General features: G+C 47.6%; 1 protein-coding gene across 3 annotated transcripts; it reads left to right on the top strand.

Annotated features, from left to right (window-relative positions):
* sin3b (SIN3 transcription regulator family member B) lies at nt 1-26,992 on the top strand. 3 transcript variants are annotated; one of them, XM_076279151.1, is made up of 18 exons: nt 1-490; nt 1,667-1,773; nt 2,448-2,601; nt 3,039-3,386; nt 3,786-3,938; nt 4,239-4,361; nt 4,687-4,776; nt 4,975-5,093; nt 5,462-5,672; nt 5,930-6,046; nt 7,911-8,149; nt 9,645-9,828; nt 12,212-13,040; nt 15,575-15,744; nt 16,155-16,328; nt 17,213-17,403; nt 24,496-24,694; nt 25,732-26,992. In XM_076279151.1, the coding sequence occupies exons 1-18, from the start codon at nt 383-385 to the stop codon at nt 25,963-25,965; spliced, it is 3,750 nt and encodes a 1,249-aa protein (XP_076135266.1). In that variant the 5' UTR covers nt 1-382; the 3' UTR covers nt 25,966-26,992. The 3 variants fall into 3 exon arrangements, with proteins under 3 accessions (XP_076135266.1, XP_076135267.1, XP_076135268.1); XM_076279152.1 differs by lacking the exons at nt 17,213-17,403; nt 24,496-24,694; nt 25,732-26,992 and adding an exon at nt 16,820-17,167; XM_076279153.1 differs by lacking the exons at nt 1-490; nt 1,667-1,773; nt 2,448-2,601; ... (1 more) ...; nt 3,786-3,938; nt 4,239-4,361 and adding an exon at nt 4,405-4,429.

Genomic DNA, 26,992 nt, shown 5'->3' with positions numbered 1-26,992 from the left:
TTCCGGGCGTCAAGACTGCACAGCTGCCGCCGAATTTAAAGAGATAAGGAATAGTTATTTAAAATAACACCTCGTACTGCTGTTGTCTATAACCATTTGTGTTAAGACTGCAAAATCATATGCTTTTACATCTGTTAGTGCCTTAGTGGCATAACAAAATTTGCTTGCTATATTACTTGGTGGAGATCTTTTTTCTTTTGCTGGCTAGCGAGCTAGCTAGCCATTCAGTGAGTAAATGATGGAAGCTAGCTTTAGCGATACGTAGCTACTAGCTTGCCACCCGACGAAGAACTGATTTGTCGACTGCTTTATAGATAAATAAAGCGTCAAAAGAGCCTGGAAAGCAATCGAATACTATATCAGTAGCAACCTACTGAACACAATGGCTAAAATTCAGGCACACAGCAACGCGAAGCAAATAAACCAAATTCAGGACAAAGCCTATGTTGTACAAAAGCAAGTACAACAACAGCACTTTCAAAAACTGAAGGTAAGACAATGAAGAGATAAAAGTAGTATAGCTTTTGCTAGCATGGCTGTGGCTATCTTCCTAAGCGCACACGGAAAAAGAGTGAATGAGTTGTCCTGAGACCTAGCTAAATCAACACAGTCTTTTTTCCAGTAACGTCAGCCCTGCCTCCATAGGAAACACTACCGTTAGGATTAGCTAACAGAATTCCCAAAATGTACCAAACTAGTAGTGGTCGGAACTAGTAAAAACAGAACATAACGTACCGAAAGCCACGATAAGGATTATTTGTTGATAGCTAGCTAGCTGAGTTGGCTATCGTCATTTGCTTTCGTATGTTCCTTGTTCCCTCTTAAGTTCTTCCCTGCTGCTTTGTTTTATCATGTAAAGTTAACGTCGCCAATTTGCTAGAATACACTAGTTTGAAGTTTGTTGAGAAACCCGACTTTTCAAACAAATTCCCCGGGCTACAGCTAACGTTAACTGTCGATGGCTAGCAGTTGAGGAAATCAAGAGTTTTCCCCTTTGCTTTGAGTATGCGATTCTGTTACTAGTTTTGTCTTTGTTAGCTAGCTTTGCTAGCTACTTGTCAGTTTAACTAAGACATAGCTCGTTGTTGCGTCAAGCAACGTCGTTAATTGCCATTGTACTGTCGTGCAAATTGTTTATTTTGACCCGCCACCTCAGCTATTTCTAAACTAATGTCGTAATGAGCCATATTAACTTATTTGTAACCACTGTCTATCAATAGCTGGTTAGCTATATGGCTGGTTTGCAGTTCCTCCATTTGTGTACTGTATTTGTGGAGCCAGCTGGCAACTCTTTGCTTTGGTTAGAGAATGTTGTTGACAGTGAGGTCGATTAAAATCACACATAGTACTGCGTTACAAGCAGGGCAAGTGCAAGCAAGGTAGCGTTTCGTTAGCTTGCAGGAAAAATTCTGTTGCAGATATCCAGACACGCTATGCTTTCATATAGGGAACGTAGGAACATTCCCTCTGCAAGCTATCCAGCTCGCCATATAGTAAGAGACGGCATACCAGGGTAGTTCTTTCAGAGGTATATTTAAAGCTCTCTGATAATAACGTCAAGATGGAAGTCTCGTACGGGTGTCCAATCATGGGTAGAAATGCATTCATATCCAGTGTTCTGTGCTCCTGTCTGTAATTTCTTTTGACACATTGTTACACTCCGTAGGTCGAAGATGCCTTGTCATATCTTGATCAAGTCAAAATACGGTTCGGAAATGACCCGGGGATTTATAACAAATTCCTGGATATCATGAAAGAATTCAAGTCTCAAAGGTTAGTCATGATATGCATCACACTGCATGAAAGTGATTACTCTGGCCCCTCTCGATTGATTTCGAACACTCTGTCTGGAATAAAGATGCTGCCCGATCAACAGCACATTGGAAGTCTGCGATGAAGTAGAGCCTCTGTGATGAGCCTCCTTAAGCAGTAATCGAAAAATATCAGTATTTTGTAATAGCATTGCTTACAGTTACAACTGTTATCAAATAAGCTGGGCCATACCATACATATGCATTGTTTATGTAAAGTTGCACTGGCAGAAATAATCATATGTGTGTTCTCAGTTAAGTAAGCCATTATATAAACTGGAGATTAAGGTTTTGCATATTTCTTGTGTGCATTGAATGTGAAATGCATGATTTATGCACAGCTAATGTAAAATGGCATTGATTTAATACCTAAGGTATCAGGCTGCTAGTTACATTAGAACTCAACTCAGTGAACTGACTTACCCTAATTGTGTGCTAAACTGACATGTAGACACACCGAATGTTTAATTGTAATTTCATGAGATTGGCCTGTGTTCATTCAGAACATTCTGTAGTTATATTAACCTGATGTCCTAGACTAGGAAAGCAGCATTGGTTAATTGACATCGCATGTGTGAGCATGTTTCCTGTGACAGCTCTGACAGCTCTATTGCCCCTCTGCCCTTGCCTCTGCAGCATTGATACCCCGGGAGTAATAAACCGAGTGTCTCAGCTTTTCCACGGACACCCCGATCTGGTGTTGGGATTTAATGCCTTCTTGCCCCCTGGCTACCGAATAGAGATTCCCAAGAATGGCCTGGTGTTCCTGCAGTCTCCTTTCTCTGCACAAGTAGGTTTCCAAACAAACTCACTTCACAGCACTTTTAGCAACAGGCAGCTCCTGTCACTGACCATAAAGTGTGAAGTCATAGTAACCACCATTTTTCTCACAAGCTAGAGTTGATTGTGTGATTATGTGCACTGATGCAGATACTGTTGGTTTTTAATTAATAAAGTACATTTCAAGAAGTTCCCCATTTCAGTCTTCCCTGCTGTCCCAGAACGGCTCCTATAGAACCTTTAGAACCTTTAGATTAATAAAGTAAATTATATTTGAGTCAGTTATTTGTCAAAGAATAAAAATGTACAGTGATTGCTCACCAATGAACAGAGTCTTGGAAAGCTGTGTATCTCATTTCTGCATGAGTGCATTTGAATGCATCAAATGCATGCTCATTTCACATCTGCATCTCTCGTGTTTCTCATTTGACATCCGTTCCTTCCCAGAATTCAGCGGGGCAGAGTAAGGCTGTGGTGGGCACAACGGCGCCCGTCCGTTCCTCTGCGTCCACGGCGACGGAAGGCGGCCCCGCGCCGAGCGAGTCCATGGCGTCGCCCGAGAGCATCTCCTCCTCCTCCGCCTCAGGGGCGGGGCTAGAGTCCTCCTCCAGACTCTCCCTGCCCCTCCCCAGCCGAGAGAGCCACGCCCAGCCCTCGGCTGGCTCCTCCCCCGCCTCCGAACCCAGCCCCGTGGAGTTTGACAGTGCCATCAGCTACGTCAACAAGATCAAGAACCGCTTCCTGGACCACCCCGAGACCTACAGGTCCTTTCTGGAGATACTGCACACTTACCAGGTTCGGGCCATGGCCAGTCCAGTTTACTTTGCCGTGTAGGCTATGCATCCAAAGTACTGTGAAACCAGAGATGGTAAAACCCTGCCATGCCAAACTGCGACTTTTCTAGTCTCCTGTGCTTTTTTACTGCGTACTTCCATGACCTCTTTTTGTGTGTGTTGGTTGAAGTGTTAGTGAGATGTTAAAGTGAGATGTAAATGTTTTTGTCATATTGAGGTGAGCTGTGACACATGTAGTCTACAGTATGAAAACACGTTGTACTTTTACATGTTGCAGGTAGAGCAGTTGGGTAGTATAGCGAACGGAATGGAGCCCTCTGGGGTCGTGTGACTATCCATGAGTGTGTTGGTCAATTGCCCATGTTGTGTGTTGGTTAATTGCCCATGTTGTGTGTTGTAGAAGGAGCAGCTGGAGATCAAGGAGAGCAGGGCCCGCGGCAGCGCTGGGATGACCGAGGACGAGGTCTTCTCCAAGGTGGCCAGCCTCTTCAAAGGACAGGAGGACCTCCTGGCAGAGTTCGGACAGTTCTTGCCAGACGCCAAGAGATCCCTGGTTAGAACATTTCCACATTTGTACAAAAAAAATCAGTTGACCATCTGTGTTTTGATGAGGTGGTGTGGGATTGGCTAGATGTGTTCTGGTGAGGTGGTGTGGGATTGGCTAGATGTGTTCTGGTGAGGTGGTGTGGGATTGGCTAGATTGGGGGTAACTTTGAAGCTGTGTCCACTTGTTTCTTTTTTTTATAAACATTGCATTACAAAATACCATTTAGGCATGTGTGGTGATAATGTTGCATTGGGGGATTCATCTCTAGGGCATGTGTGGTGATAATGTTGCATTGGTACGTTGCAGTTTACCAGCAGCTCCCTTACGGGAAAAGAGCACCTTAAAAAGGCGGAGGAGGAGGACCTGAGCAAGCAGAGCAAGAAGAGACCCAGGCCCATGCTGCTCCCGCACATGACACCCCTGCTAAAGGTAGCTGCTCCCGCACATGACACCCCTGCTAAAGGTAGCTGCTCCCGCACATGACACCCCTGCTAAAGGTAGCTGCTCCCGCACATGACACCCCTGCTAAATGTAGCTGCTAACGCCGAGGTAGCTACACACCCACACAGACGGGCGACCAGGCTACAGACCGCTAGTGCCCAGCTAGCTAGCTACACATACAGACAGATCATGCTGCAGACCGCTAGTGCCCAGCTAGCTAGCTACACACCCACACAGACAGTCCAAACTGGAGGCCGTATATGACAAGCCAGAGGCATGAAGGGATGCTTTTCTTTCTTTTTGTTCTCTACAGAAAAAGATGAAATATTCCTGTGCAAAAGACCAATCGTTTGCTTCAGTCGGGAAGCATGGGGTTCTGCGAGAGTTCTCGTTCTTTGATAAGGTGGGTTGAGTGGTGTAAGCTGGTGTGGAATGCTGAGAGGCTGGCTGTGTGTGTGTGTGTGAGAAAGTGACTGACTTGACTTGTTGTGGTGTGTGTATCCCCCCTCAGGTGCGTCGACTCTTAAATGTCAGGGTTTGTATGTGTGTGTGTGTGTGTGTGTGCGTGTGTGACTCACTCTGGTGTGTGTATGCCCCTCAGGTGCGGCGTCTCTTTAAGAGTCAGGAGGTGTATGAGAACTTCCTGCGCTGCATCGCACTCTTCAACCAGGAGGTGGTCTCTGCCTCCGAGCTGCTCCAGCTAGTCAGCCCCTTCTTGGGGTAGGTTGCCTCATGAGGGGCCTGTGTCTGACCTGGAGGTTACCATGTTGGAACCGTATCCAAACAAACACTGACATCTACAAAGAATATTTTTATGTGTCTAATTTAATTTAATCCCCCAGTGTTTGTTTGTTTGATGTATGCTGGCGCCATATCTGCACACCCACATGTGCACATTAAATAGGGCTTATTCTGCATTACTCCCACACTTCACGGCCTACATGGCTGCACACACACACACACACACACACACGCACACGCATATAAATACACACATATTTGTCTGTTTATGTATTAAGTTGCAGAATTAAGATTAAGAATTCTCCTCATTGGCCCAGTTTAACTGCTTCCCTGCTCCCCCTCGGCAGGAAGTTCCCCGAGCTCTACACCCAGTTCAAGTCCTTCCTGGGTGAGAAGGAGCTGTCCCACGCCACGTCGGGTCTCGCTGACCGCTACATGGAGGGCGGGGGCCGCGAGGTGGACTACGCGTCCTGCAAGCGACTGGGGTCCAGCTACAGGGCCCTGCCCAAGACCTATCAGCAGCCCAAGTGCAGCGGACGCACCGCCATCTGCAAAGAGGTGCGACACACACACACACACACACACACACACACACGGCCCTGCCCAAGACCTACCAGCAGCAACTTTTCCACGGTTGTCTACTTTTCTGAGATGCACCTGTATATTTAATAGTGCAAAACAACACGGTCGGGTGACAGAGGACACATGGTTAAACTTTGACAGTCGTTTGTTTTCACCAAGTGTAACGTCACTTCCAGTACCAGACAAATGGCCATTGTGTAAAGGTGTTTCTGTGCCTGATTGGTTTACCGCAGGTGCTGAATGACACCTGGGTGTCCTTCCCCTCCTGGTCGGAGGACTCCACGTTTGTCAGCTCCAAGAAGACCCCCTACGAGGAGCAGCTTCATCGCTGTGAGGACGAGCGGTTTGAGGTCAGCCAAAGTCCTTATTAAAGTCCCCCACTCGGGGGCCAAAGTCCTTATTAAAGTCTCCCACTCGGGGGCCATCTTGGTAACTCAGTCTTTATTAAAGTCTCCCACTCGGGGGCCATCTTGGTAACTCAGTCTTTAACTCATTGAGTGCCAAAAACCTAATATTACGTTTTTCCTTCCCATGCGTTGAGTGCCAAAAACGTAATATTAAGTTTTTAGCTTTTTTTTTTTAAATTACGAAACTAGACACTCTAATACACCTTATATGTGATTTTGGGAACTCTGTGATGAATGGAAATGAAATATATGACGATCGTGAAACTCATGAAAACGCACAATCTGGACATTTTATCTGGACATTTTATCATAACTCGGTTGCCGCTTTGGGTCGAATCAGTGACGCATGCACGTCAGGTCAAAACCAGGCCATTTTCGTGGGTCTATCACTAGGTGGCAGTCTCGCCAGATCTCGCTGATCACTTCCCGGAATGTTTACACAAGAAGTAACAGGCAACACTTCATATTTCATGAAAGACGTTATATCTCCATTTCTAGAAAAAAACTGTGATTTTGATGAAAACTAGCCACTGTTTAGCTTGGGATTTCTCAGGAACAGAGGCGTGTAGAAATACACGGTTTGCACCCACCGAGAGCTTAAAGTCTCACCTTTAATCGAGCTATTCTACGTGTTCATAGCTATAACACAGAATATGCTGTGGCTGTACAAAAATCAACAATGGTCTAGATTGCTGGCACTCTAGGACAAAGCTCCCGAAAACAGCTTGGCATTCAATGAGTTAAAGTCCCCCCACTCGGGGGCCATCTTGGTAACGCACCTTTGGCGGTTATCAGGCAGCTATTTTCCTGTTCAAGTGAATGGGGAGCCATACATAATGGCGGTCATAAATATGAATATGGTGTTTAAATATAAATTGAGCGATATTAATATCTCCCCCAAATCGGTGTTTAAATCTGTATTGAACGATATTAATATCGTTGTTATATCGTGTTTGGTTGTTTACAATACAGGAAGGGGCGGGATATGTCTCTCCTGTAATATCTTAATATCTTACCATACTGATCATGTGAATATGCTTTGGACAGTGGTGGGACAGGCTGGGGTGGTTGGTTGTGAGGAAGAGCTTTAGTATGTGTGAGTGTTTTGTGTTACTCTGAGGACCCCCTCGAAAATGAGATGTCCATCTCAAGGGGTTATCCTCTAATAAATGAATTTGATTTTGAATGTCTTGACAACTGCCATATTGGCATTAGGAACCTTTAGAGTCTCTGGGTGAGTCTCCGCTCTTACTGTGCTGATGCAGCCAGCAGGATTTTATTATTATTATTATTATAATATTATTTTATTATATTCTAATATTATTTTATTATATTATAATATTATTTTATTTTTACTCTGAGAGAAACCTGAGCGGAACGGACATCAGAAATCAGGGTTGACGAGGTGCAGCATCCGCTGGTTGTCTTTGTGTCCTGGTTGTAGTGGACATGCTGCTGGACACCGCTGCGTTATTAGATAAAGTTTATAATCCGCATCGCCACGCTACTTGCCTGTGTCTCCTTGTCCTTTTAAGGCTCCGTGATACGGATGCAGACCGGGTCTTGTGTGCGCACTCTGCCTTCATTGCATCCATTCATTTTGCACCTTTTTGAACGCTTATGGATACGGAATAAGCAGAGCGACGTTTGAAATGGACATATCTATTTTCACGTAAAAAGGGAGCGTAAGTCAGGCTTCAGCTGTGCGTGGTCCTGGGGGCAGCTGGGTTATTCATCGAGCTCTCTAATCCTGCCCTCTCCCTCTCCCTTTTCTCTCCTCTCCTCTCCTCTCCTCTCGTCCACCCAGCTGGACGTGGTGCTGGAGACTAACCTGGCCACCATCCGCGTCCTGGAGAGCGTGCAGAAGAAGCTGGCGCGCATGTCGCCCGAGGACCAGGAGCGCTTCCGCCTGGACGACTGCCTGGGCGGCACCTCCGAGGTCATCCAGCGCCGCGCCGTCTACCGTATCTACGGCGACAAGGCGCCCGAGATCATCGAGGGGTTGAAGAGGAGTCCAGCCACCGCTGTGCCTGTGGTGCTGAAGAGGTCAGAGGACACACACACACACAAACAAACAAATATCTAGATGATTTCTCCTCTCCTCTCTAACACACACACACACACACGCGCACACGCACAAACAAATATCTAGATGATTTCTCCTCTCCTCTCTAACACACACACACACACGCGCACACGTACAAACAAATATCTAGATGATTTCCATGTGTGTTGAGGTCTTGGGTGGAGATTGGGTGGAGCACTGGTAATGACATTACTCTGGACCCGAGCTTACAGTCTCCAACCTGATCAAACCCATGGGCAGTGACAGTCATAGAGTTGATCTAGAACAACCACTATTTCTTACTATTTCTGTAATTAATGTGTGTCTTAAATGTGTGTGTGCATATGCAAAAAATAAGTGTGTGTTTGTGTCTGTGTGTTTGTGCTAAATGTGTGTGTGTGTGTGCGCTAAATAAGTGTGTGGGTGCTAAATGTGTGTGGGTGTTTATGTGTGCTAAATGTCTGTGTGTGTGCTAAATGTTTGTGTGTGTGCTAAATGTGTGTCTGTGTGTGTGTGTGCTAAATGTATTTGTAACTGTGTGTGTGTGTGTGCTAAATGTATTTGTAACTGTGTGTGTGTGTGTGTGTGCTAAATGTATTTGTAACTGTGTGTGTGTGTGTGTGTGCGCTAAATGTATTTGTAACTGTGTGTGTGTGTGCTAAATGTATTTGTAACTGTGTGTGTGTGTGTGCGCGCTAAATGTATTTGTAACTGTGTGTGTGTGTGTGTGTGCTAAATGTATTTGTAACTGTGTGTGTGTGTGCTAAATGTGTGTGTGTGTGCTTAATGTTTGTGTGTGTGCTAAATGTGTGTGTGTGGTAAATGTATTTGTAACTGTGTGTGTGTGTGTGCTAAATGTGTGTGTGTGTGTGTGCTTAATGTTTGTATGTGTGCTAAATGTGTGTGTGTGGTAAATGTATTTGTAACTGTGTGTGTGTGTGTGCTTAATGTTTGTGTGTGTGCTAAGTGTGTGTGTGTGGTAAATGTATTTGTAACTGTGTGTGTGTGTGTGTGCTTAATGTTTGTGTGTGTGCTAAATGTGTGTGTGTGGTAAATGTATTTGTAACTGTGTGTGTGTGTGTGTGTGTGTGTGCTAAATGTGTGTGTGTGGTAAATGTATTTGTAACTGTGTGTGTGTGTGGTAAATGTATTTGTAACTGTGTGTGTGTGTGTGCTTAATGTTTGTGTGTGTGCTAAATGTGTGTGTGTGGTAAATGTATTTGTAACTGTGTGTGTGTGTGTGTGTGTGGTAAATGTATTTGTAACTGTGTGTGTGTGTGTGTGGTAAATGTATTTGTAACTGTGTGTGTGTGTGTGTGTGTGGTAAATGTATTTGTAACTGTGTTTGTGTGTGTGCTAAATGTGTGTGTGTGGTAAATGTATTTGTAACTGTGTGTGTGTGTGCTTAATGTTTGTGTGTGTGCTAAATGTGTGTGTGTGGTAAATGTATTTGTAACTGTGTGTGTGTGTGTGCAGACTGAAGGCGAAGGAGGATGAGTGGCGCGAGGCCCAGCAGGGCTTTAACAAGATCTGGCGCGAGCAGTACGAGAAGGCCTACCTCAAATCGCTGGACCACCAGGGGGTCAACTTCAAGCAGAACGACATGAAGGCCCTGCGCTCCAAGAGCCTGCTCAATGAGATCGAGACCATCTATGATGAGGTGAGGACACACACACACACACACTTTACAACCCCCCTCAGGCTATTTTCAGAATTTTAGGGTGTTTCTCAAGTTATTCTTTGGCGATAAGAGCTTTTGTGAGTGGAACCTAAAACGTATCTCTGTTACATCTCTGTCGTGCATTAGTTACATGTTTAACTCAGTCATGTGATTCTTGTTCACATGAATTATGGGCTGAGTCCATGTGTGTAGGACGGTGTTTTTCAACCTTTTTTGAGCCACAGTACATGGCACACCACCAACCAAAAATGTGACAAAAGTACACACTGTAGCCTAATACAGCAAAAATAATGACCATTTCGTCTCTCCGTTTGTTTACAGTTCAGCTCAGAGTCTGCATTTTTACTTTTAGTTAGATTAGATAGATAGATAGACCATCTATCTAATATTTTCAAGTAAGTCTACATTTTTTACGTCTTCACCCATAGGTATTAGAAAGATAGATACCGCATTGTCCGTCGTTCTATTAAGTGGCATAGGCTACGTGAACGCGGCCGTCATATAGCAGGGGGCAAACACCTTACTGTCTATGGGCAAGCCGACAATCAGACACACCTGTGTGATGTCCAATCAGAGACATACGGTGTGAAGTGTATTTATTTACTTAGCAAGTCACTACAGGCACAGTTGCAGGCACAGATGCTCAACAATTTGCAACAACTAAATAGTAAATGTTTTTGGACCGATTAAGTGAAATTGGACAATTTCCCACGGCACACCTGATGATCTCTCACGGCACACTGATGTGATGCGGAAAATCGGTTGAAAATTGCTGGTGTAGGAAGATGCAGTGATCGTGTGTGTGTGTGTGTGTGTGTGTGTGTGTGTGTGTGTGTGTGTGTGTGCACTCCCCGGGGTTCCAAAGCCCTGGTGTGCCTTTGGTGTAATTGCCACCTCACCACAGCTGCAGGAGCTGCAGGTGTTTGTGTTTATGCGTTTATGTGTTGATCTATTTGTGTTTATGTCAAGTCACTTTATTTCTAAAGCACATTTAAAGCAAGGTTCGGAGTAATTTCACCCTAGGGTCCTTTGCACCATGACCCCGAGCCAAACACCCTCCCAGAACCTGTTTTCCCTTGGTCGAACCCTGGTCGAGTAGCGCTGTCAGAAACTATTGACTTTCTGCAGGCGCTTATGGAACCTATAGTAGAGTATCTCGTAAATTACACCACTAATAATGTCCTGAATGGTACGACACTTCTACAGTAGTACAACTATGTTCTTTACTCATAAAACGAGGCATTGAAAAGTTTGTAAGTACACCAGCAGTTGATTTAAATAACACTTGCTTGATGGATTCTACTCTCTGCTATATACTACCGCTGAGTCGACGTTACTTCCGTGATTTGGAAAAAAGCCCGTTAAAGTCCTGGCAGGTAGCATGCATAAGGATGTAGATCCAGGAATACACTAATATTTTGTTCATAGTACCAGTTTGCAACAATTATTAGTTAACACTAAGTTGTAAACACTTCGGGGAAAAAATATTAAAAACTGGATATACCAAAAAACTTTGATGTAATCGCTTCCTGCCAGGACTTTTACGGGCTTTTCCCAAATCACTGAAGTAACGTCGACGCAGCGGTAGATAGCAGCAGAGTAGAAGCTATCAGGCAAGTGTTATTTACATAAACTCCTGGTGTACTTACAAACTTTCCAATGCCTCGTTTTATGAGTAAAGAACATAGTTGTACTACTGTAGAAGTTTCGTACCATTCTGGGAATTATTAGTGGGATAATTTACGAGATACTAAGTTGGTTTCATTAGCGCCTGCAGAAAGTCATTAGTTTCTGACCGCACTACTCGACCAGGGTTCGACCAAGGGAAAACAGGTTCTGGGAGGGTGTTTGGCTTGGGTCATGGTGCAAAGGACCCTAGGGTGAAATTACTCCGAACCATCACTTTAAAAACAACAGTAGTTGACCCAAAGCCCTTCAGAAGTAAGGCAGAGAGGTCATTAACTGTAGTTGACCAAAAGCCCTTCAGAAGTAAGGCAGAGAGGTCATTAACTGTAGTTGACCCAAAGCCCTTCAGAAGTAAGGCAGAGAGGTCATTAACTGGTCAGAAGTAAGGCAGAGAGGTCATTAACTGGTCAGAAGTAAGGCAGAGAGGTCATTAACTGGTCAGAAGTAAGGCAGAGTCATTAACTTCATTAACTAGTATGTCCTCATGTGTCTGTCATCCCCAGCGTCAGGAGCAGAGTACAGAGGAGGGGGGTGTTGACCAGCAGAGGGACGGTGTGTGTGTGTGTGTGTGTGTGTTCCCCAGCGTCAGGAGCAGAGTACGGAGGAGGGGGGTGTTGACCAGCAGAGGGACGGTGGTGTGTGTGTGTTTATGTGTTTGTGTTTATGTGTTCCCCAGCGTCAGGAGCAGAGTACAGAGGAGGGGGGTGTCGGTCAGCAGCGGGATGGAGGTGGCGGCGGCTCCTCGTCCAGCGAGCCCCACATGGTGTTCGGCTACGAGGACAAGCAGATCCTGGAGGACGCGGCCGCTCTCATCATCTACCACGTGAAGCGCCAGCCCACCATCCACAAGGACGACAAGGACCACATCAAACGCATCATGCAGCACTTCGTGCCCGACCTGTTCTTCGCCCGCCGCGGAGAGCTCAGCGAGACCGAGGACTGGACAGACGAGGAGAACGAGGCCGAGGAGGCGAGCGGCGAGCGAGCCGGTGGCGCCGTGGCAGGAGGAGGAGGAGGAGGAGGAGGAGGTGGGAGCGACTCTGGAGCAGCGCACCCTCCTGGCGCGGGGGTGCAGCAGCAGCTGAACGGAGACTCTCGGAGACGCCGCTGCACTTCACCGCCGAGCTCCACCAGCACGGAGACGTCCACCAGCGCCACCATCACCACGCCGCACGCCGCGTCCACCTCGCACCACGCGGGGCCCGGCCAGGCCAGCGGCGGAACCGGCGGCGGCAGCGGAGAGAAGCTGGACCTGCGGGACCCCGAGGCGGAGCACCAGAAGGAGATGGACGGCGTGTACAACCTGTTCTTCGTCAACAACAACTGGTACTTCTTCCTGCGGCTGCACCAGACGCTGTGCTCGCGGCTGCTCCGCGTCTACCGGCAGGCCGAGCGGCAGCTGCTGGAGCACCGCGCCGAGCAGAGCCACCAGAGGATGCTCATGGCCGAGGGGTGGAGGGACAAGCCCAGTGACCTCGCTATGGAGCTCCGCCTCAAACAGCCCAGTAAGAGAGATATATATATATACACACACACACACACACACACACATCATGGAGCTGTGCCTCAAACAGCCCAGTAAGAGAGATATACACACACACACACACACACACCATGGAGCTGCGCCTCAAACAGCCCAGTAAGAGAGATATATACACACACACACACACACACACACACACACACCATGGAGCTGCGCCTCAAACAACCCAGTAAGAGACACGCATGCACGTACGCGCATGCGCACACACACACACACACACACACACACACACACCATGGAGCTGCGCCTCAAACAGCCCAGTAAGAGAGATATACACACACACACACACACACACACACACACACACACACACACACACACACACACACACACACATACACATACACACACACACACCTGCGCCTCAAACAGCCCAGTAAGAGAGATATACACACACACACACACACACACACACACACACACACCATGGAGCTGCGCCTCAAACAGCCCAGTAAGAGAGATATACACACACACACACACACACACACACACACACACACACACCATGGAGCTGCGCCTCAAACAGCCCAGTAAGAGAGATATATATATACACACACACACACACACACACACACACACACACACACACACACACACACCATGGAGCTGCGCCTCAAACAGCCCAGTAAGAGACACGCATGCACGTACGCGCATGCGCGCACACACACACACACACACACACACACACACACACACACACACACACACACACCAGACAGCTCATTGGAGTCACACACACACGCACACCAGACGGCTCATTGGAGTTCCTCACAACACATTCTGTATGCAGTCAGGCTTCAAGGGGAGGGCTGTTTTGTTAAAGCCGCAAGGGGAGCAGATTGTGGTGTTTTGAGTTTTTTTTTTTATTTGTTAATCGCACTGAGCTGGGTAAATATGACCTGGAGGATCTAGTGCTGGGTAAATATGAGCTGCAGGATTTAGTGCTGGGTAAATATGAGATGGAGGATCTAGTGCTGGGTAAATATGAGATGTTCATCACACTGAAAGAGCTGGGTAAATATGACATGGAGGATTTAGTGCTGGGTAAATATGAGATGGACGATCTAGTGCTGGGTAAATATGAGATGGACGATCTAGTGCTGGGTAAATATGAGATGGAGGATCTAGTGCTGTGTTAATATGACCTAGAGGATCTAGTGCTGGGTAAATATGAGATGAAGGATCTAGTGCTGGGTAAATATGAGATGGAGGATCTAGTGGTTGAGTTCTACTGTCCTCAGCCTGTCATACCCAGCCAACTCTGAAAATGTGTTCACCTGAAGAAGCTGCTGTTGTCAGGCTTGTTCCAGCCCTGGCTCGCCCACAGAAATGCCCAGAAAGGTCAAGCGCCTTACGCAAGGCCCCTTTCAGATGACTGTCTGACTCCACACAGGTGCTCTGCTCAAGTCAAGGTGACGTCTCACATCCTCGTATCCACTCAGAGTCACGCAGCGGTTCCGCATTGGAACGTCTCAGAAGAGTCACGCAGCGGTCTCAGAAGAGTCACGCAGCGGTTCCGCATTGGAACGTCTCAGAAGAGTCACGCAGCGGTTCCGCATTGGAACGTCTCAGAAGAGTCACGCAGCGGTTCCGCATTGGAACGTCTCAGAAGAGTCACGCAGCGGTCTCAGAAGAGTCACGCAGCGGTTCCGCATTGGAACGTCTCAGAAGAGTCACGCAGCGGTTCCGCATTGGAACGTCTCAGAAGAGTCACGCAGCGGTTCCGCATTGGAACGCTACTGTGTGTAGGCAAAGGGAAAGATCTCACTTCAGAACACTTCAAATTCACTTCAGTATTTCTTAAAGCACACACCTATCGATTGTGATTGCTAATTCTGTAGCAATACATTACATCTTATTTTCTCCCATTAACCCTGGTGTTCCCCATGCTGTAGTGTGTAGCTGAGTTGTGCTTTACCTGTGCGCAGGTGAGGTGTTCCCCATGCTGTAGTGTGTAGCTGAGTTGTGCTTCACCTGTGCGCAGGTGTGGTGTTCCCCATGCTGTAGTGTGTAGCTGAGTTGTGCTTTACCTGTGCGCAGGTGTGGTGTTCCCCATGCTGTAGTGTGTAGCTGAGTTGTGGTTTACCTGTGCACAGGTGTGGTGGAGCTGAGTTGTGGTTTACCTGTGCGCAGGTGAGGTGTTCCCCATGCTGTAGTAGTGTATCTGAGTTGTGGTTTACCTCTGCGCAGGTGAGGTGTTCCCCATGCTGTAGTAGTGTATCTGAGTTGTGGTTTACCTGTGCGCAGGTGAGGTGTTCCCCATGCTGTAGTAGTGTGTATCTGAGTTGTGGTTTATCTGTGCGCAGGTAAGGTGTATCTGAGTTGTGGTTTACCTGTGCGCAGGTAAGGGGTTCCCATTGCTGTAGGTAGTGTGTATCCGAGTTGTGGTTTACCTGTGCGCAGGTGTGGTGGAGCTGAGTTGTGGTTTACCTGTGCGCAGGTGTGGTGTTCCCCATGCTGTAGTTTGTAGCTGAGTTGTGGTTTACCTGTGCGCAGGTGAGGTGGAGCTGGAGGAGTACTACCCGGCGTTCCTGGACATGGTGCGCAGCCTGCTGGACGGCAACCTGGAGTCGACGCAGTACGAGGACACGCTGCGGGAGATGTTCACCATCCACGCCTACATCGGCTTCACCGTCGACAAGCTCATCCAGAACATCGTCAGACAGGTACGGACCGCACACTCACCATGATGGCAATAATGAGGTGTAATATGAAGAGTTGTGACTAACACATTAAGATGAGCTGTGAGCTCACTAACAGGCGTTCGCCTCCTGGGGCTGCACAACAGTAGCAGGCTACGGTGACTCGGGAAGGACAAACTAAATTATGCATGCTACACTAGCAGGAGTCTGATGTGCAGTTATTAATTATGGCACAGCCAACCATCACATAATGATGTCAGCACACACACAAAATGCTATTCTGCAACTTTTACACACACACTCATTCCGTTACAAATGTAGTTCCAAATTGTAGTTTTATTTCAGTGCCTCTCCATAGCTAACACTGTAAGTTTGTTTATGATTATGTTGTGCGTGCGTGCGTGTGCGTGTGTGTGTGTGTGTGTGTGCGTTAGCTCCAGCACCTGGTGAGCGACGAGGTGTGTCTGCAGGTGGCGGAGCTGTACCTGGCGGAGCGTAAACGCGGTGCTGCCGGGGGCAACCTCTCGTCACAGTGCGTACGCGCTGCCTGGGAGACCAGCTACCAGTGGAAGGCCGAGAGAGTCATGGCCGAGGAGAACTGCTTCAAGGTACACGCGTGTGTGTGTGTGTGTGTGTGTCTGTCTGTCTGTCTGTCTGTCTGTCTGTTTGTCTGTCTGTCGGTCGGTCATGGGTGAGTAGAACTGTGTGTGTGTGTGTGTGTGTTTTTTTGTCTGTCTGTTGGTCATGGGTGAGTAGAGAAGTGTGTGTGAGCCTGAGATGGTAACGGATACAGTGATTTGTGTGTGTGTGTGTGTGTGTGTGTGTGTGTGTGTGTGTGTGAGGTGGTGAAAGCTGGCTGAGAGAGTCTGATGCAGTCACTGATGTCTTTCATGAATGAAGTCTTCAGAGCCTGCAAATAGGCAGGCATCAGGATCTGCTAGAGATGAAATGCTATCGCTGATGCGTCTCAAGTCACTGATGTGTTTAATGAATGAAGTCTTTCCACCCTGTGAACACCATGCACGCATCAAGATCTGCTAAAGAGGAGAATTGTGCTGACGCTGATGTCTTGATGTCTTTATGTCTTGACTGAATGAAGTCTTTAGAGCCTGCTGTGCTGTCCACACTGATGGAGCCATCAGACTCATCTCTCTGTAGCGTACTGAGCTGAAAGAGACGTCAGGCTGCTACGCATGTCATGGGAGCAGCAGATGCTTTAGTTCTGCACCTCAGCACCGGTCAACTGTTAGCCACAGCAGCATGTTTTAATGGCCATGTTTATTTCAGGATTTGGCTCTTAAATGGTGAGGTGAATTTGAACTAACCTCGACCAGTTGAGTAGCAGGATCCCTGTTTTAACAATCAACATGCTAACATTAGCACTAGCATCTTCCCTTACCCTTAATCTTGGTGTGTGTGTGTGTGTGTGTGTGTGTGTGTGTGTGTGTGTGTGTGTGTGTGTGTGTGTGTGTGTGTGTGTGTGGGGCTCCAGGTCATGTTCATCCAGAATAAGGGAGAAGTGACCCTGGCCATCGAGCTGCTGGACACAGAGGAGGCGCAGGCGGACGACCCCCTGGACGTGCAGAGTCTGTCCAGCTACATGGAGCAGCTCGTGGGCAGCGAGTCGTCGGCCCTCTGCGCTCAGGGCGAGGGCTGCTCCTTCAAACCCGTCTTCCTGCCCAGGTAACGCTCTAACACTCACTCAACACTCACACACACCTCTCACTGCTACCCAGGTAACACTCTAACACTCACTCAACACTCACACACACCTCTCACTGCTACCCAGGTAACACTCTAACACTCACTCACTCAACACTCACACACACCTCTCAGAGCCCAGGTAACACTCTAACACTCACTCAACACTCACACACACACCTCACTGCTACCCAGGTAACACTCTAACACTCACTCACCCAACACTCAAACACACCTCTCACTGCTACCCAGGTAACACTCTAACACTCACTCAACACTCACACACACACCTCACTGCTACCCAGGTAACACTCTAACACTCACTCACTCAACACTCACACACACCTCTCACTGCTACCCAGGTAACACTCTAACACTCACTCACTCAACACTCACACACACCTCTCACTGCTACCCAGGTAACACTCTAACACTCACTCACTCAACACTCACACACACCTCTCACTGCTACCCAGGTAACGCTCTAACACTCACTCAACACTCAAACCTGCTCTCACTGCTGCCCAGGTAACACTCAAACACAGCCTAACACACACAGGTGTCGCTGCCCAGATAAAGACTCAAACGCTGCTCTCACTGCAGGTAGCACTCGAGCACTTCTCTTAAATACGTCTGCACTCGAGCACTTCTCTTAAATACGTCTGCACTCGAGCACTTAAATACGTCTGCACTCGAGCACTTAAATACGTCTGCACTCGAGCACTTCTCTTAAATACGTCTGCACTCGAGCACTTAAATACGTCTGCACTCGAGCACTTAAATACGTCTGCACTCGAGCACTTAAATACGTCTGCACTCGAGCACTTAAATACGTCTGCACTCGAGCACTTAAATACGTCTGCACTCGAGCACTTAAATACGTCTGCACTCGAGCACTTCTCTTAAATACGTCTGCACTCGAGCACTTCTCTTAAATACGTCTGCACTCGAGCACTTCTCTTAAATACGTCTGCACTCGAGCACTTAAATACGTCTGCACTCGAGCACTTAAATACGTCTGCACTCGAGCACTTAAATACGTCTGCACTCGAGCACTTAAATACGTCTGCACTCGAGCACTTCTCTTAAATACGTCTGCACTCGAGCACTTCTCTTAAATACGTCTGCACTCGAGCACTTCTCTTAAATACGTCTGCACTCGAGCACTTAAATACGTCTGCACTCGAGCACTTAAATACGTCTGCACTCGAGCACTTAAATACGTCTGCACTCGAGCACTTAAATACGTCTGCACTCGAGCACTTAAATACGTCTGCACTCGAGCACTTCTCTTAAATACGTCTGCACTCGAGCACTTCTCTTAAATACGTCTGCACTCGAGCACTTCTCTTAAATACGTCTGCACTCGAGCACTTCTCTTAAATACGTCTGCACTCGAGCACTTCTCTTAAATACGTCTGCACTCGAGCACTTAAATACGTCTGCACTCGAGCACTTAAATACGTCTGCACTCGAGCACTTAAATACGTCTGCACTCGAGCACTTAAATACGTCTGCACTCGAGCACTTAAATACGTCTGCACTCGAGCACTTCTCTTAAATACGTCTGCACTCGAGCACTTCTCTTAAATACGTCTGCACTCGAGCACTTCTCTTAAATACGTCTGCACTCGAGCACTTCTCTTAAATACGTCTGCACTCGAGCACTTCTCTTAAATACGTCTGCACTCGAGCACTTCTCTTAAATACGTCTGCACTCGAGCACTTCTCTTAAATACGTCTGCACTCGAGCACTTAAATACGTCTGCACTCGAGCACTTAAATACGTCTGCACTCGAGCACTTAAATACGTCTGCACTCGAGCACTTAAATACGTCTGCACTCGAGCACTTAAATACGTCTGCACTCGAGCACTTAAATACGTCTGCACTCGAGCACTTCTCTTAAATACGTCTGCACTCGAGCACTTCTCTTAAATACGTCTGCACTCGAGCACTTCTCTTAAATACGTCTGCACTCGAGCACTTCTCTTAAATACGTCTGCACTCGAGCACTTAAATACGTCTGCACTCGAGCACTTAAATACGTCTGCACTCGAGCACTTAAATACGTCTGCACTCGAGCACTTAAATACGTCTGCACTCGAGCACTTAAATACGTCTGCACTCGAGCACTTAAATACGTCTGCACTCGAGCACTTAAATACGTCTGCACTCGAGCACTTCTCTTAAATACGTCTGCACTCGAGCACTTCTCTTAAATACGTCTGCACTCGAGCACTTCTCTTAAATACGTCTGCACTCGAGCACTTAAATACGTCTGCACTCGAGCACTTAAATACGTCTGCACTCGAGCACTTAAATACGTCTGCACTCGAGCACTTAAATACGTCTGCACTCGAGCACTTAAATACGTCTGCACTCGAGCACTTAAATACGTCTGCACTCGAGCACTTCTCTTAAATACGTCTGCACTCGAGCACTTCTCTTAAATACGTCTGCACTCGAGCACTTCTCTTAAATACGTCTGCACTCGAGCACTTAAATACGTCTGCACTCGAGCACTTAAATACGTCTGCACTCGAGCACTTAAATACGTCTGCACTCGAGCACTTAAATACGTCTGCACTCGAGCACTTAAATACGTCTGCACTCGAGCACTTAAATACGTCTGCACTCGAGCACTTAAATACGTCTGCACTCGAGCACTTAAATACGTCTGCACTCGAGCACTTAAATACGTCTGCACTCGAGCACTTAAATACGTCTGCACTCGAGCGCTTCTCTTAAATACGTCTGCACTCGAGCACTTCTCTTAAATACGTCTGCACTCGAGCACTTCTCTTAAATACGTCTGCACTCGAGCACTTCTCTTAAATACGTCTGCACTCGAGCACTTCTCTTAAATACGTCTGCACTCGAGCACTTAAATACGTCTGCACTCGAGCACGTCTCTTAAATACGTCTGCACTCGAGCACTTAAATACGTCTGCACTCGAGCGCTTCTCTTAAATACGTCTGCACTCGAGCACTTAAATACGTCTGCACTCGAGCACTTAAATACGTCTGCACTCGAGCACTTAAATACGTCTGCACTCGAGCACTTAAATACGTCTGCACTCGAGCACTTAAATACGTCTGCACTCGAGCACTTAAATACGTCTGCACTCGAGCGCTTCTCTTAAATACGTCTGCACTCGAGCACTTAAATACGTCTGCACTCGAGCACTTAAATACGTCTGCACTCGAGCACTTAAATACGTCTGCACTCGAGCACTTCTCTTAAATACGTCTGCACTCGAGCACTTAAATACGTCTGCACTCGAGCACTTAAATACGTCTGCACTCGAGCACTTAAATACGTCTGCACTCGAGCACTTCTCTTAAATACGTCTGCACTCGAGCACTTAAATACGTCTGCACTCGAGCACTTAAATACGTCTGCACTCGAGCACTTAAATACGTCTGCACTCGAGCACGTCTCTTAAATACGTCTGAGAGTTTCATTCTTTAGAGAACAAAAAAAAGTGTGAAAACGTTGTTCTTGGATCCACATCACGTTTGTGCGCCGTCCTGTGCTCTGGTGCGCCGTCCTGTGCTCTGGTGCGCCGTCCTGTGCTCTGGTGCGCCGTCCTGTGCTCTGGTGCGCCGTCCTGTGCTCTGGTGCGCCGTCCTGTGCTCTGGTGCGCCGTCCTGTAGGCTGATTGGCTGAGAGCAGTCTGGTGCGCCGTCCTGTAGGCTGATTGGCTGAGAGCAGTCCTGTGCTCTGGTGCACCGTCCTGTAGGCTGATTGGCTGAGAGCAGTCTGGTGCACCGTCCTGTAGGCTGATTGGCTGAGAGCAGTCTGGTGCACCGTCCTGTAGGCTGATTGGCTGAGAGCAGTCTGGTGCACCGTCCTGTAGGCTGATTGGCCGAGAGCAGTCTGGTGCACCGTCCTGTAGGCTGATTGGCCGAGAGCAGTCTGGTGCACCGTCCTGTAGGCTGATTGGCCGAGAGCAGTCTTGTGCACCGTCCTGTAGGCTGATTGGCCGAAAGCAGTCTTGTGCACCGTCCTGTAGGCTGATTGGCTGAGAGCAGCACCGTCCTGTAGGCTGATTGGCTGAGAGCGGCCCTGTGCTCTGGCTGTTAGGCCGGCAACCCATATTTAACCTGTTCACCCGTGATTCTGCCCTGCGTCAGCCGTTCAGTTTTAACTTTAATTAGTGCCCTGCGTTAATAACAGGCCAGTGCTGATTTAACTGTGTGTGTGTGTGTGTGTGTGCTGATTTAACGGTGTTCAAGTGCACTCAGTCCTCATGCATTAAGGGCTGATTTGTAGTCTAAGCAAGCAATGCGCTGTAGCAATGAGCAATGCACAGTTGACATCTCAACGTTTTTGAAATGCTTTCTCATGGTCTCTGCAAGCTACACAGACATTGCCCCCCCCATCGGAAACACATCACCTGGCACTCGCACTTGTGTCGTGTTACCAGACCATGTTGCGTTGCAAGTACGTGCCAAACTCTCCCTGCGTGGCTGATGCGCTTGCGTTCGCGTAGCTTGCCCAGACTATGAGTCAGTCCTAATGCATCAGTCCAGAGACACAGACACAGGGCTGGGCTGCTGTTGGAACCAGGGGTGTGTGTGTGTGTGTGTGTGTGTGTGTGTGCAGGGGTGTAGTGGTAGAATAAGAGGTGTGTGTGTGTGCAGGGGTGTAGTGGTAGAATAAGGGGTGTGTGTGTGTGTGTGTGTGTGTGTGTGTGTGTGTGTGTGCAGGGGTGTAGTGGTAGAATAAGAGGTGTGTGTGTGCAGGGGTGTAGTGGTAGAATAAGAGGTGTGTGTGTGTGTGTGTGTGTGTGTGTGTGCAGGGGTGTAGTGGTAGAATAAGAGGTGTGTGTGTGTGTGTGTGTGTGTGTGTGTGTGTGCAGGGGTGTAGTGGTAGAATAAGAGGTGTGTGTGTGTGTGTGTGTGTGTGTGTGTGTGTGTGTGTGTGTGTGCGCGTGCGTGCGTGCGTGCGTGCGTGCGCGCGTTTAGCCTCCACTACAGCCCTGGTGGTAACTGTGTCTACAGCCTCCCAGGATGGAGCTGATGTATCCAGGGGGGCCGGAGATTTTCCAGAAAATCATGTCCTTTCTGATGTGTCAGTGACGCCACTTCCACTTGCCTCCATGGGACCTATCTTTCAAAAAATTTTGAACGCCAGTCTATGGCGAAAAAGAAATTATTTTCTGGTCCCGGTTGACTTGTGCCTTGAATTACCCATATGATGTTTGTCAATTTTAAAGAGAATTTTTCATGTAAAGACATTTGCAGTTTGTTTCGTAACTATTGAATTACAACATTGTGAAAGATTGTAATTCCAATGACTACAAACCCATCAGTCGCGCTACATTAGCTCATTCGCAGCCACACTAGATTGTACAAGCATACCAGCAACAGGTCTTAATTGGGCTTTCCTTGCCGATGAAAATACCATGAGTCAGAGGATTAAACACATCAGGTAAGTTGTATTCGTCCATAGACTGTACATTACATACTGTTAAGTGACATAGCAGGCAGCAAGATGCAACCGTTAACTAGCATAACAGCTTCTAATCTTATTGTTTCATTACGTTGGTGACGTACATCGTTCGAGACGAGAGATGTAGTCCACTGAGCGGATTTGTACAAAACCAACATAACTTTTGAAGTCTATCGAACAACAGTACTTTCTTGACGTGAAAAATTATCTTTTAAATTCACACACATCATATGTGAGATTCGTGGCACAATTGAAATGGGACCAAAAAATAATTGTTATCTCTCCATTAAAGAAACACGCCACCCAATGTCAGTAGTAATATATGTTCTTACCTTAACTTTCACGAGTTGAGTCATACCAATTTACAAAAGATTCACTGAACAAAAATGCTGATGTGGTACATGAAAATTTAGCTAAAAATGTGGAGAATGCAATGCAATCAAGCATTGTGGACGATATATTGTCACAAGCTGGCAGAATAGGCAACAGGCCGATGTGCGTTTTATTTGGAGACTGTTTTGCGAGACAGAGACTGAGTTTGCTGCTGATATTCTGGGGATAGGCTACAACATAGCCAATGTACGACTTTAGCCTTTTAATATATTTGCTGCATTAGATCAGTCTTTCTAGAACAGGCAAGGGCTTTCTAGCCTCACGTCAGCAGCGCTGCATCACCCATAGCCTACATTAAAACAACCAGCGGATGGGGGTGTGGTTTCGAAAATTGGTCATTGGTGCTGATGGATGATAAGTTTTGCTGTGCAGTTATGGTTGAAATAATAGCCCATCAGCGCATCTCTAGTGTGTGTGCCTCTCTCTCGCTCAGAGGGGAGGGAGAGGCTGAGGGTCGATCCAGCATGGATCCTAAACTCTGTGGTGGATAGGATCTACAATTAGGTGTTAACAATACTACTACGCTAGGTCGAAGTACTCCCAAGTGCTATTGCGCCACACATTGTAGTTCTCATGTTTATTCGCTTGGAAAATCGCCACGTTTCATGTTGCGTGGCCGTAGCATTTCTATCAACTACTAGTGCAACTGTATTTAAGTCGGGAAAACGTGGATGTTTCTGATTACTTCTACGCTTAGTTACCGTCAAAGCCCGCTAGCATAGCAACATGCTAACACAGTCCAGCCGCGCACCAGAGCGTTGGAGTGCACGTACCGACACGGGAGAGGTATGACTCAACTCGTGAAAGTTAAGGTAAGAACATATATTACTACTGACATTGGGTGGCGTGTTCCTTTAACTCCCGTTCATATTTTTTTGAAAGACAGGTCCCTTGTAGCGGAAGTAAAACGGAAGTCACTGACACACTCTATATTCCAATGTTGTATAATGATTTTGTATTGGGGCAAGGCACCTAACCCCCAACTGCTCCGTAGACCCCCCCACATGTGCTATGTGCTCCAGCTGGTGTGTGCGTGCCATGTGCTTATTGGATAGGGAGACGTGTTAATGTCTCTGCATTTCACCCAGCCAGTAGTGAGCACGTTAGGGCACACACACACACACACACACACACACACACAGATGGGAAACAGTTGTGTGACTCGTTCTGCTGTAGTTGTGTGTTTCTGACATGACGGTCTCCTGTTGGGTGTGTTTGCAGGAACCTGCGCCACTTCCGCCACTGGCAGGTGCGCCAGGTGGAGGCCATGCGCTGTCGGAGAGAGTGGCATCGCCAGCTGGGCGTGGAAAGTGCCGGAAGCCTGGACTGCCGCTTCAAACTCAACACACACAAGATGGTGTTCGTCATGAACTCGGAAGACTACATGTACCGGAGAGGAGCGCTGGTGAAGGCCAGGAAGGTACGACGCGCACACACACACACACACTTACACACACACACACACACTTACACACACACACACACACACACACACACACACACCTCCCAACCTCCTGCATTCCTCTTCCCCTTCAGCGCTCATGAAAACAGGAAACGCAGTCACACATCCAGTTGCTGTACAGCAGGACTGAATCAGTGGGTTACAGCAGGACTGAGGGGTTACAGCAGGACTGAATCAGTGGGTTACAGCAGGACTGAGGGGTTACAGCAGGACTGAATGAGTGGGTTACAGCAGGACTGAGGGGTTACAGCAGGACTGAATCAGTGGGTTGCAGCAGGACTGAGGGGTTACAGCAGGACTGAATCAGTGGGTTACAGCAGGACTGAGGGGTTACAGCAGGACTGAATCAGTGGGTTACAGCAGGACTGAATCAGTGGGTTACAGCAGGACTGAAGTTAGACCAGTTAGCCTATAGCTCCCTTTTAGCAATAGGCTAGCTATAGGCTAACTGGTCTAACCCACTTCTAGTCATTATGCTAAGCTAGGCTAACAGTGTCAGACTATGTTATTGCACGCACAGAGAAGAGAAGTCTATGATTCTCTTACTCTTAGGGTAGACGGCGAATAGGCCTGTTCCTTATTGTTGGCTCTTCCACCCTGTCACAGTAAGAGAGAGAGATGTATGCAACCTAAGTTAAATGTTTAGATATGAGTGAATGTATCATAGAAATAACAAAACATTGTTTTCTTGTTTTTCCTGTGTGTGTGCGTGTGTGCTTGCGTGTGTGCGTGTGTGTGTGCACGTGTGTGTGCGTGCGTGCGCGTGTGTGCGTGTGTGTGTGCGTGTGTGTGTGTGTGTGTGCGTGCGCGCGTGCGCGCGTGTGTGTGTGTGCGCGTGTGTGTGTGTGTGTGTGTGCGCGCGTGTGCGTGCGTGCGTGTGCGTGTGCGCATGTGTGCGTGCGTGTGTGCGTGCATGTGTGTGTGCGTGTATGCGTGTGTGTGCGTGCGTGTGTGTGTGCATGTGTGCGTGCGTGTATGCGTGCGTGTGTGTGTAGTCTCAGCACCAGGTGGCGTGCGGGCAGCACGAGCGGTTCCGGCGGTGGCATCAGGGCTGGCTGAGCGAGCACGTGAGCGCAGTGGGGGAGCGGGCGGTGACCCACTGGCTCATGGGAGAGGAGGAGGAGGACATGCTGCCCTGCAAGACCACCTGCGTGGCCACGCACCTCAAGGGCCTGCCCGTCAACAGGTACCAGGTGCTCTACAGCAGCAAGCCGCCAGCCTCGCCCTAGACCAGGCCCCCCACCCTGTGTGTGTGTGTGTGTGAGTGTGTGTGTGTGTGAGGGGTCTGGCTTCACCTGCGTCACATGCATCCCCTTTCCCCGGATGGATATTCTCTAAGGGACTGATCCACAGCCTGAAGACATTGAGAACATTTAGAGAACATTTAGAGAACATTTAGAGAACACCCTCAGTGCCCGCCGTGGACTCGGTCCTGATTCCGCGGTGGACTCGAAAGCCGGTCCTGATTCCGCGGTGGACTCCAAAGCCGGTCCTGATTCCGCGGTGGACTCCAAAGCCGGTCCTGATTCCTGCGACTACGTTGCCTCACTCTGAAGACGGTTGTTGCACAGCCAAGTGACGAGTAAAAAAAAAACTAAAAAGAACAGATGAGATGAAGCTGAATGATGAACAAATGAATGGGTTAAATGTTTGTTAGTTAGTTAGTTTGTTTGTTTTGGGGAAAATGTATATCTTTTTTTTCTTTTTTTTTTAGCAAGTCAGTCTTGAGTTTTTAGTTTTGTGAAACACGAGGGCCTTTGGTTGGTGTGAGTTTATTCTAAAGGACTGAGACAGCAGTGAAGTGGCCTCTCGTGCACGGAGTGTCCAACATGGCTCTCAGCGTATGTACATGTCCACACAGCGTGCATATTCTTTATGCATCTCTCTTTTTACATATGCATCCATTTGACTACATGAATGAAACATAGAAATGAATTTGTTCTCCTTTTGTCCTCTGGCAGCCAACTCCCAATGTCTTTGTTTGAGTATTTTTATTTTTCATTTCTGTCTAAGCATACTTTTTAAACTCATCGGTGACTAACCCCGTCAGTAGATTGTCAGTGCCGTCTTGTGACACGTCTCTACGGTCTACTCTCGTTTCCTTTGCTTTGGAAATCATGCATCCTATGAATCCTCCACATCATCGCTTTTACATGTTAAAATGGAAAGGCCGAAATATCAGTGTTTAAATACAATGTATAACATTTATTCTGTATCAAGTATCCTGAAATAAACAACCTAGTTGTGAACTTCTTA

The sequence above is a fragment of the Alosa pseudoharengus genome, unplaced genomic scaffold (genome assembly GCF_046254945.1).
Source record: "Alosa pseudoharengus isolate Yale_2024_CS ecotype anadromous, Long Island Sound unplaced genomic scaffold, YU_APseudo_1.1 YU_APseudo_1.1_scf_11, whole genome shotgun sequence".
NCBI lineage: Eukaryota > Metazoa > Chordata > Actinopteri > Clupeiformes > Clupeidae > Alosa > Alosa pseudoharengus.
The sequence above is the reverse complement of the archived record's forward strand: the minus strand, read 5'-3'. Positions and strand labels throughout refer to the sequence as shown.

Coding starts and splice junctions, on each gene's coding strand:
- sin3b (XM_076279151.1), top strand. CDS start 383: ATGGCTAAAATTCAGGCACACAGCAACGCGAAGCAAATAAACCAAATT. Junction 4,777..4,974: donor AGTTCTCGTTCTTTGATAAG/GTGGGTTGAGTG, acceptor TATGCCCCTCAG/GTGCGGCGTCTCTTTAAGAG. Junction 9,829..12,211: donor TCGAGACCATCTATGATGAG/GTGAGGACACAC, acceptor TGTGTTCCCCAG/CGTCAGGAGCAGAGTACAGA.